The 11,843-nt window shown below is 22.9% G+C and overlaps 3 protein-coding genes and 1 non-coding gene across 4 annotated transcripts; 3 read left to right on the top strand and 1 right to left on the bottom strand.

Moving 5' to 3' along the window:
* The first annotated feature begins 554 nt into the window (after nucleotides 1-554).
* Nucleotides 555-676, top strand: PCHAS_0611050. The gene has a single exon (XR_001678622.1). It is a non-coding gene; the product is annotated as a small nucleolar RNA snoR14 (small nucleolar RNA).
* Nucleotides 677-2,119: 1,443 nt separating this feature from the next.
* On the top strand, nucleotides 2,120-3,695 carry PCHAS_0611000 (conserved Plasmodium protein, unknown function; the record flags this gene model as incomplete). The annotated part of the gene is made up of 3 exons (XM_733956.2): nucleotides 2,120-3,341; nucleotides 3,459-3,512; nucleotides 3,601-3,695. 3 exons carry the CDS (start codon nucleotides 2,120-2,122, stop codon nucleotides 3,693-3,695), a joined length of 1,371 nt encoding a protein of 456 aa, XP_739049.2.
* A 1,614-nt stretch (nucleotides 3,696-5,309) lies between these two features.
* Nucleotides 5,310-8,786, top strand: PCHAS_0610900 (conserved Plasmodium protein, unknown function; the record flags this gene model as incomplete). Its single annotated transcript, XM_016797479.1, has 1 exon — nucleotides 5,310-8,786. The coding sequence occupies one exon, from the start codon at nucleotides 5,310-5,312 to the stop codon at nucleotides 8,784-8,786; it is 3,477 nt and encodes a 1,158-aa protein (XP_016653427.1).
* An 846-nt stretch (nucleotides 8,787-9,632) lies between these two features.
* Nucleotides 9,633-11,030, bottom strand: PCHAS_0610800 (conserved Plasmodium protein, unknown function; the record flags this gene model as incomplete). The annotated part of the gene is made up of 1 exon (XM_016797478.1): nucleotides 9,633-11,030. One exon carries the CDS (start codon nucleotides 11,028-11,030, stop codon nucleotides 9,633-9,635), a length of 1,398 nt encoding a protein of 465 aa, XP_016653426.1.
* Between the last annotated feature and the right edge of the window lie 813 nt (nucleotides 11,031-11,843).

Genomic DNA, 11,843 nt, shown 5'->3' with positions numbered 1-11,843 from the left:
CACACAGGGAAATATCAAATTGGTAGAAAAATTTCCATTATTAATATATGTATATATCTTTTTTTGAAGAAGCCGAAAGAGATTACGCAATATGCAATGCTTATTAGTTTGGGCGTAATACTATTTATATAATATTCCTCTTTAATGCGCAAAAATAAGTCGTTACCATTTATGTGTTACCAAGCGGGTTAATAAATAATTATAATTTTTTTATTAAAAGATTTACATTAATTTATATAGTTTAATAAATGCAATTAAATTTGTATGAATTAAAATTGTTCCTCGTTTGTAGGGAACAGCAATACTATATTTTCTTTCATAAAAATAAACAACGCATATACAAATAAACATATATATATACCTGTTTAAAGTTAAGCCTTTTTAATGACTATAAATATGTAAATTATAGGGAGTATACAATAGTATTGAGTGTAGGCTATTAACAGCTTTGAACTTACAATATGCAAAAATACTACGAGCATATTTATTTTGAGAAAAAATATACAATGATGTTCTATCATTTTCCATTAAAAATATTTTTTAATTTTTGAATGATGAAGTATTTACTACTGATTTAGGGCCAAAATTTAATTTTTTGTTAAAAAAAATTAAATTTGTAATATACATTATTATACTAAAAAATGATGGCTTTAATCTTCTCACTGACAAAATATTAAAAAATATTTTTAATAAAAAAGGAAATAGACATTTTTCTCAAGTTTGAAGAAAAATGTTACAATATATTATTACATACCCATTTTATGAATAATATCATACATGATTAAACCGTTATCCATTTTTGGTAGCACACAGTAGGAAAGAGAACAAAATAATGTGTTTAGTTGTTGTATTTCTTATTAAACCGTTTCAAATATATAGTATGCATACATTTTCCGTTTTATTTACGATGCCTATAAAATATTTACCCGCTTTATAATCCCTTTTATATATAAACTGAGAAGGTACAACTATATATCAGTGTTTTATTGAAAAATAAATATGTAAAATTATAAAAAAATTGTGTGTTTAAAATGTTAAATATATAGTTGTCTTTAGCAATAATGTGCCAAATATAAATATATTATTATTTGAAAAAAAAAATATGAACAAAATTTAATACTTTGTTTATGCAAAAAAATTGACATTCTTTATGGTATTAATTTAATTTTTGATAATATTTACAAAATATTTATGTAATATATTAATTTTATTTAACCATTTTCCAGCTATAAGTAGAATAAAATTTCATTTCCACATTTGTTATGGTTATAAAATTTTCAAAAAATAATAGGCACACACACACAAAGATATTATAAGTATATTCACACAGCCAATAAAATACAATAATACAACATATCACATTTTTAGCATATATTTGTGTTTATAAAGTTTAAAAAAAATTATAATAACACTAATGATTTTTAGTATTTATTTATTGGAATATTATTCCTATAGTAGTTAATTAAATTAAAATTATCAAATATATTTCCATTTTTTTCTTAAATAATTTTATAAAACATTTTATTTTCAACCTTGAATGATGTCCTTTTAATCTAAATTTATAGGCACAATATTTTAAGCCAAAATATGTAAACAAAAAAAAAAAATAATTAAAATGAAAAGAAAATTATCATATATTTTTTGTTACCCTCCAAAAAAATATATTTAAAAAGTTATAATAAAATTTGAAGGAGTAAAATTACCTATTACTAAAATATGTCAAAATATTCTATACAAATGTATATGTTATTATTATCCCGAAAAGATTATATATTTTTTATTTCCATTTTTAAACAGAATTTCCATGCTTTATATATTATTACTGCATTTTAATAAATAAAAAAAATGCAATAAAATCCCCGTTGATCGTTATTTTATTTTTTTTTTTAGTTTTTATGATATGCGATTTTATTTAATTAGAATGTTAATAGGCTAAGTTGTATTCCATTTAATTGTCCTTTATTTATAAAAATATATGTTGTGAATATATGTAAGCCTTCTTAGGTATATCACATATATATCACATATATTTTTTTATTATTATTTTTTGTCCCTTTTCATTTTTCACTTTGCCTATATATCATACTTTTCGAGTGCTTCCATTTAAAAATACTTTATTATGATTACTCCAAGTGCTGACGGGATTGAAACGGAGAGAAGGACTTATTTCAGATATTTTATAATATTTTTGTTTATATTTACTCTCACTTCGATTTTACAAAATGAAAAAGAGGAAGAGGAAGCAAAGGCACACCAAAACAAAGTGAATTTAAGACAAAATGATAATTATAGGAACCCAGAGTTTATGTATTTAAGAAATATTAATCGATTAAAATATAAATCAGCTATATATATAACACCAAATAAAAAAGTTATGCCAAGTATAACATATTATAATAATTCTACAATATATTTCGAAGGATATAATAACATATTTAATAATTTTGAAAATGTGGCTTTAGGAATAAATAAAATACATGACGATTTTCACATTTATGTAACTGATAAAGATAATATAAATACTGATAAAAATATTATATGTATGAATAATGATACGTCTAAAGATTCGTGTGCAATTATAAATACAATTTTAATAGATAACTATTTTTTTAAGAACATAAATATATCAAGTTGTAATGATAATAATGAGTTATGCTTTTTTGTGCTTGTTCAATTAAAAAAAAGTAAATGCTATAATTTTAATAATTTATCGAATTCTTGTCATATCAATAATGCTATGAAAAATCATAATATTTTTCTAATTAACAATTATTGTTATGTAATTTTAGCTAGCTCAGATGTTAATAAAATATATGAATTTATTAAACTACACTTAGCAACGGATACCAATTTTGATGAAAATACAAAAATGGACAACGTACAGATAGTATCCCATTTTTGTGGAAACGTATTAAATCAAGTTGCAACTTTAGACGCAGTAAATGGAAGATTATTATTTATACAACAGTATATACATAAAAATGATAATTATAATGAAACAAATAAGAATGAAGAACACCAAAAAAAATCGCCTAACGTTTTTTTAAATAATTATTCTAATCAAAATAATAACAATGATGATACTTTAAAATTTAAAATAAATTATTATTTAACAATAATGGATTTAAAATCGGAAAATAAAGATATAATAGAATATGTTCAATATATGAAAAACAAACCAGAATTAAGTATATATCAACCTATGCATATATCATTTGATGAGCATTCAAATCTTTATTATATTGTCCAACATGGAAGTAATGGATCTCTTAATTTTATTTTTATATCACCATCTCAGCTCTTGGTTTATTACACACTAAAAATAAAAAACTTTTACTCTGGTAAGTAGGAAAAATCAGCAATCCAAAAAAATGTGAATTAGTAGTTCTATTTACATAAATATGGTGAATGCGCAATTTTTATTTTTCATAACTATTCATGATTAATCTTTTTTGTAGGGTGGCTATTAAATTCGGACAATGAACATGAGAATAAGGGAATAGTTCTTTTCGGTAAGATCACATCAGTTTATGCCGATAAATAATTTAATGTATATTTACGAATTAAGTTATAATTTTTTTTTTTTTTTTTTTTGTGCAGGTGAATATCCACCTTATGAAGACGAGCTTCATATTTGGGACATAACAAATTTTCAACATCGGAAATACTTAGTTAACATTATTAAAACTTATTAAAGCATGTTTTCACATGTCATCAATTGATAAATTGTTTAAATTGTTTATTATTTTGTTAAAAGGATTAATTCGTTTTACATAAAAATAATTTTTATAAATTATTTATAAAATTTTTAATTTTCTTAATGAAATATAAATTTTTCTGTATATTTTTTTAATTTTTATGTTTTAAAATTTGCAAAAACGTATGAAAATATTTGTATGTGTAAGCATATATATACCCGTATAATTGATATATAATTTGTGTCATACCATATACTATTTTTTCGTCTACTACATTTTAATTGCATAATACCGATTATGGTTATACTATTTCATATTATTATTTATTTTTAACTTAAATCGGGTACCCATATTGCCTATTTATAAGTTGAATTAAAATAGCTTAGCATGCTTTCTAAACCTTTTAGCTTTATTTTAACTCCCTTATATATGCAACGCCATATATTTAATTGCACATCAATTTAAGTGCCACTATGTAAGGAAGTAAATTTATTGTGCTGTCTTTAATATTTGTTTCGAAACATATTTTGTGGATATAATACTTAAAATGATACAAAGATCAACATTACATTTGTAAGACAATTATAAAGATGGTTTACATAGTGTTAAATGGTGTATTAACTTTTTTAATATAAATTTTTATTATCAAATATGGTTTCTTACAACATTATTTTATATGCCCCAATTGGGTTGCCTTGTTTTTTTTTCTTAACAAGTACAAACAAAACGACTAATCAAATTCGATATTTTAATAAATGGTGTACTAAATATCAATTTTATTGTTATATAAATTTTTATGAACAAATTATTTCATAATATGTAAAATTATAATATCAGTTTTTAACTTACGCCCAATAAACTGCAGATATACATATTAATACGAACTAATTTTTGACATAGTTTTCGCAATAAAATAAAAAATAAAAATAATCATTAATTTTTTTACTTTTTCTTTTAATTATTAAAATTGGATTTACCGTTTTTCAAAAGAATTTGTGATTATATATACAACAAACTTATTTTGGTATATTAAAAATAGGTACTGAAAAAAAAACAAAAAATATATATAATAATATATTATATATACATAATAAAATAACGGAATATATATTGTAGAACCGTTCGAAAAATTTCAAGAATAATCTTTGCTACAAATATTTAAAAAAATTCTATCTTAAGTAAAAAAATAAAAAATAAAAAATAAAAAACATCCGCATATATTTATACTTATTTGTTTTTTTACTGATTTTCTTATAAATTAAAAATATGGATTGGCCATAATATTTGATGTTTGTGTTTTAGTATTCTTATTAAATTTATAAATATATTTTATTCCGAATAAAATAGTTTTTTAAAAATATATTATATATATCTATATTTACTGATTTATAATTTGTATTTTTATATTTAATTAAAACTTCAAATTTTATACAAAAAAAAATTTTTAATAAAAAATCAGTTGTGATTTGTCATGTATACATCAGTATGCATATATATAGTACAGGCATGTGAAGAAAATAAAAAAATAATAAAACATATATAAGTAAAACAATTATGAAAAAAAACAACCCCTATGCTTTTCATTAGACTTTCGCTCATCTATTATTAAGTATGTCATTAACATTATTTGGTAATGATAAAATAAATGATGATCTTGATATAAATAAGCCATTGGGTCGGGTTGGACATTCCCTACATTTATACTATGAATTAACTGAATCAGATAAAAATGATAACCCAAAAAAAGACAATGAAAAAGAGGATATATTCAAAAATGATTATACTACATTAAACTATAGTGAAGATAATGAAAATAAAAAACCATGTTGTAATAGTTTAAGTCAAGAAAACATAAAATTTGAAAACACAGATGGATGGAATGAGATTAAACAAAATGATGAAAATGGCATAAAGAATGACGGCGCTAACAATACTAGTAATAGGGGTTATAATAAATTTATTCAGGGGGAATATAAGTTGGTATTATTTGGTGGCGGATTGATAGATAATGAATTTGTTAAAAATTATTCAAGTGAATATACAATGAATTCAGACGAATATAATATGCACAACAATATGTATAATAACGTGCATAATAACGTGCATAATAATGTGCATAATAATTTATATGATAAAAATCCTGATAATAATTTCAAGAACTATAATACATTAAGTATTGAAAGGTATTTAAGTCAAACATTTAATGATACATATATATGTGAAGAAAACAATAATTCTATGGATTCTTGGTTTCGTATTAAAACATATAATACTCCAAAAGCTAGAGCATTCCATGCTTCTTCAATTGTTAATTTGGGAATAAATGGTGTTTTTTTATTTATTCATGGAGGCAAATTTAAAAATGATGTTTTATCTAGTAACTCTTTATATGCTTTAAATCTTAGTAAATTATCTTTCGAAGATAATACAAATTGTAGCAATATAAGAAATGGAACATACGAATATGGCGATAGTGATGGTGCTAATCAGGGTAGTAATGCAGAAAAATCTTCGTATCGAAATGGTCAAATTTATACGAGTGATGAAGCAAACGCATTTAATGAAGAGGAAAATAATTCTGCTGATGATTCTCGGAATTATTATACGAACGAAAATGATAATCAGAATGATCAACCATTATCTTCATCAAATTTGGATAATAATATAATAAAGAAAAAAAAAAAAAAAAAAAAAAAAAATCAAGATAATTCAAAATTGTCAAATCAACAAGAATCAGAATCATCCTATGAAAGTTATACCTCAAACTCAAATACAGTTTTATCTGATTCCTCATTAGTATCATCTTCCTCATCATCTAATTGTGGATCTGAATATGAACCGAATATATATCATTCTAATTTTTATCGGGACAAAATGGATAATAATGGAAATTGTATAAATGCTAATAACATAGATGAAAATAATAACAACGATTGTGCTGATACTCTTGTAAATTTTAGAGGCCCCGCTAAAAGTTTACTATTAAAAAATAATTCCGATTCATATAATGATTCATATGAAGATGGAGATAATGTAGTACCTTATTGTAAAAATGTGAAAAGAGAGTGGATAAAAATAAATACAATTGGAGAAAAACCAAGCAAAAGATATGGTCATACTTTAGATTTTATATATCCCTATTTAATTTTATTTGGAGGAAATGAAAAAATAGATGATGAAGAAAATACTTTTTGTAAAAATGACCTATGGATATTAAATATAACAAAATCTAAAATAAAGAAAAAAAAAAAAAAAAAAACGAACAGTAACAACACAGATCCTTTTACTAATGATGAATCAAATGAAAAGGATGTTTTAGTTTTTATGTGGGAAGAAATAAAATATGTCCCTGTTGATCCTCTTGGAAGATACTTTCATGCAACTACTGTTTGGTATGATAAAGTAAGTAAAAAAAATAAGTTGATATTATATGGTGGCAAAATGAAGAATGATGATAAGGCAAATAATAGAGGAGCTTATACTAATGGGGCAAATAATAATAGATTGTTTATACTTGAAAATATTGGAGAACAAAATTGTCAATGGTCAATATTACCAATATATTTAGATACAATAAATGAAAGCAGAGCATATCATTCAATTGTTTGTGTGCAAAATTATATTTTTATTATGGGAGGAGAAGAATATAAATACACGGAAAAAGTTCCATCTGCATTATATTCATTTGAAAGTAAAAAATTCCAATATATAAATGATTTTACATCACGAATCTTATTAAAATCTTATGTAAAAGATAATAATATATATTCTTGGGGAGGGTTTAGCAGTGTACCAACATCAAATAATAATTATTTTCCAAATAAGTTTATAATTATAGATATAAACCCTCATATTTTATGTATACAAATGAAAGAAAGTTTAGGTGATGAATATGATGAAAATTCCAGTGTAATTACAAAAGCAGATGAAGATTCAGATGATAATATGTATAATAAAATTAATAAAAACTTTATTAGAATTGAAAAGAAAAAAGCACAACTGGAAAAAGATATATTATATCAAGTTAAATTAAATAATAATATGGAATTCCGTATAAAGTCGCAAATGATACAATATCAAAGATTAGTTCAGTTATATAATCTTAAACAAAGACAAATATATAATTACATGACATTGTTAAAAAGGAATGGAGAAGAAGGAATGCCCATTGATGGAACTGACACATATGGAAATGAATATACCCTTGGCAATTTAGGGGTTGGTATGAATAATTTAATGGAAAATTATTCTATTTATAATAATTGCTCAGGAAATGAAAATATAGGTATTCCAATAAATACAAACATGACATTACAAAATGATATAAATATAGAATATGGATTTAATGCAATGCCTATGGAGGGAATGGGTGCAGGTCTATTGAATCAACCAGTTAATGAAGATATAAATAATTATAAAAATTGTGAAAAAATGCAAAGTATTCCTTATACTAATAGTACAAATGAAAAAAGTAAAAATGATGAACAAGAAGGGCAACAATTTATTTATGAAAATGAAAATGGTGTACCTATAAACAATTTAATAGACACTAAAAACCCCGAAAATTATTATAATATGGAATTAAAAGATAATTTATTGAATAATCAAAAGGGAGACGAACTAAAACAGGGGAATATTCAAAATTACTATGATACAAATATGATGTATAATATTGATAAAAATTGTTCAATTACAAATGATGGGCAATTTTATTATTACCCTAATGACAATAATATGCTTGATAAAATAAATTGGAAACAAAATTTGATAAATGTTGACACTAGTGCAAATATTGCAATCAATCCAAACAGCCAAGAAAGATTAAATATTCATGAAAATGAGTTTAAATCTGTTAATCAAAATTTGTTACTACCAACTAACTTAACTGATATAAATATGCCTAGTAATAATAATTCTCAAAATAATCCAATTAAATATGAACAAAGCCAAAATGCGGCTGAAATAAATGGAGGGGAGACAGTAGTCAAAAAAGAAGTACCACCTCAAAGGGCTCGACGAAAAACCGCTCAAAAATGTATGGAACTAATTGAACAGGATATGCTGATTAGAAAAATGAATGAGAAATGATGAGAGACGAAAAATGTAGTAACACAAAGTTAAAATTAAAAAATTTGAAAAAGTTAAGATTATAATTTTTAAATAATGTGTGATGATATAGAGCAAACATATAGCCATTACTGCCTTAAAAAAAAATATATATTTATTTATACAATTTAACACCCTCATTAATTTGAACATAACAATGTAGTTTTATAATTTACTGCTAATGAATATTTAGTTATACCGATTTCAAGAATTTTTATTTATGCATATTGAAGTATGCTATATTTATTTTAATTAGCATTTTATATAATGTATATATTTCTTGTTTATGTGAAACAAAATGAGAAATAAAGGCAAAATTAGTAGGCGCATTTGCAATCTTGCACTAGCACATAATGTGTGTGCAAATGCAAGGGCCCCAAATTTATATGAACTATACAATGTTTGGCAAAATTTAGAGAAAAGTACTAAAAAAAAGACAACAAAATGTAGACATTCATATGTATATATATATATGCATACATTCGTGTGTAATATATATTATGCATATTCATGTTTCGAAGTATTTCATTTTCTATAAATAATTTGTAATTTTTTTTTTTTTTTTTTTTTTTTTTCAAAAAATGAGCTAGCTATATAAAGCTATTTTATTTATTTATTATTTTTGTCTAGCCATTTGTTAATTATATTTTTATTTGGTTACATTTTTTTTTTGTAAAAATTATAAGATCATTTTAAAACGTCATAATAAATAAGTTTATTTTTTGTATTAAGAATATTTTCGAATATTTACATAGTAAGAGATTAAGGAATTATATATGTCATATTGACAAATATTTAATTAACATGCTTAGGGGGTTGTTTATTCTTTCAGGGTTTTACACATAGTTTCCTCTCAATATATTTTCGACAAATATTCGAGTTGACTCCCAATTCAATCATCCGATTTAATAAGTTTAAAAGAAAATTGTTATCCCTTAAAAGTTGAATGGGAAAATACTCTCCTGTTAAAAGTATAGGATTTTCTATATAATTATATTTTATTAAATATCTGATTTGTGAATATCTTGGTAATTTTGAGTTTATTAACTTATACATATATCCATTAGATATAAAATTATTTATATTTTCCATACGCACACATGTTTTTTTTTTTTTGCTTAAATCTATATTCTGATTTTTTAAAAAAATTAAAATGATATATTTACATAAACTAATAATATTATTTCTACAAAAAATTTTATTACAATATGCGGCTTTATTTTTCTTCTTATTTTTATATACAATAATATTATAATTGTAAACCGTTTTAATATTAATATTGCAAGCGTGTTTATATCTATATAGAATTGTTTTCTTTTGTTTTTTTGGTGATGCTATTGTTCTGTTCATATTTGAACGATTGGTGGCAGGTGAAATCGTCTGGTTTAAATTTTCCATTTTATGCGAAATAATTTTGTTACTACTACTATCAACATGCTTATTATTTTCAATTTTGATGGTATCTTTATTTGCCTGTATAATATTATTCCTCGACATAAGTATCAGTATATACATGCTCCAAATGTTTGCTATCTTGTCTTTTTCATTTATATACATACAATTTTTTGTTATAAAAAAGAATAAGGCATTACATAAATAATTAAAACGGTAATTCAAAACATGCATATAAGCATTAAAAATGTCAATTAGAATATTAATTTGATCAGATATTATGTACAAATTTATATCTAGATTTGGCTTATCAATTTTATATTTGTTTAAGTTTAAATGTAGCTTTTTACATAAATTATTTGTAAGTTGCCCATTATTATTATTAAGATCTTTTGGGTTTGTTTTTTCTCTCACACTCCTCTTGTTTGTGTGTATATTCGTGCTCTCAATTTTATGAATTAAAAAATTTATTGAATTTATATATCTTAAAATAGGGATTTGAAAAGAATGGAATAATGAATATTTGTATATCTTTGCCTTTATCAATGATTTTAAAATTGTGTTTATTTGATGTAGACTAAGTTCATTTTGTTTATTTTCTGCAATCTTCAACATATTTTTATAAAAATAAGCATTTTTATAACTTTTAAACACACTACTATGGATAATGTTGTGTAAATTTCCAATATTTTTATATTTATTTTTACAAAATTTACTATTATTACTTGGTATTATTTCAGTGTAGTCATTTATTGGCACGCTTATTTTGTTTCTCTCCTTGTTTAGTAATCGATAAGCATGGTTCGTTCGGTTTATTTTGTGCAACTTCAGCATGTTCCATAGAAAAAAACAAAACAACAATGAACAAATGGAAAAACAAAATGAAATGCCATAAATATACTAGGCTTTTATTATTACATGATTAGGAATATCAAAATTGTATGCATGTATGTATATAGGTGTACAGCGCATTTATTATTTTCTACAGTATGTCATTTTTACAATTTTCATTTCTGAACTTGGTAGCTATTAACCAAAAATAATATTTAAAAAAAATAAAAAAAGCTAGCTACATAACCTTGATATGAAGAAGTAACATTTTCAGTTTTTTGATTTAATAACAATTAATAATTATCCATATTCTTCCTATTATTTTTTGCGATAATTTTTTTTAAATATAGTAAAAGATATTACTTTCATTTCGATGTGAAATATGGTAGATTTATTTTTATACAGCGGTTGCTTCACTAAATGCCATCATTTTACTAAAGTTCAATATTTATGTCTTTGTTTTTGTTTATTTATTTTTTTAATTTTTTTTTTTTTTTCGAATTGACAAGTGTTATGATATATTATATCCATATGTGCATATTTTTTTTCTGTAAAAATTTTCAGCATTATGATTGTTCACAGTATGCTATCAATTTATGTTTTAGAAAAATATTATGGTAATTATTACATATAGCTAAATTAAAAGTAAAAAAAAATATCAGAATAATTTTAAAGCATGCATAGATTCACAAATAAAAATAATATATACATTTATGAAACAATATTTAAATGAAAATAAAACTCTACCACATTAATAATATTATATGATTAGCTACGGAACAGAGGAACTAAAATAATATAACAAAATTAGTTGAA

The sequence above is a fragment of the Plasmodium chabaudi genome (genome assembly GCF_900002335.3).
Source record: "Plasmodium chabaudi chabaudi strain AS genome assembly, chromosome: 6".
Lineage (NCBI taxonomy): Eukaryota > Apicomplexa > Aconoidasida > Haemosporida > Plasmodiidae > Plasmodium > Plasmodium chabaudi.
Note: the sequence above shows the minus strand (reverse complement) of the source record. Positions and strands in the feature narration are given on the sequence as shown.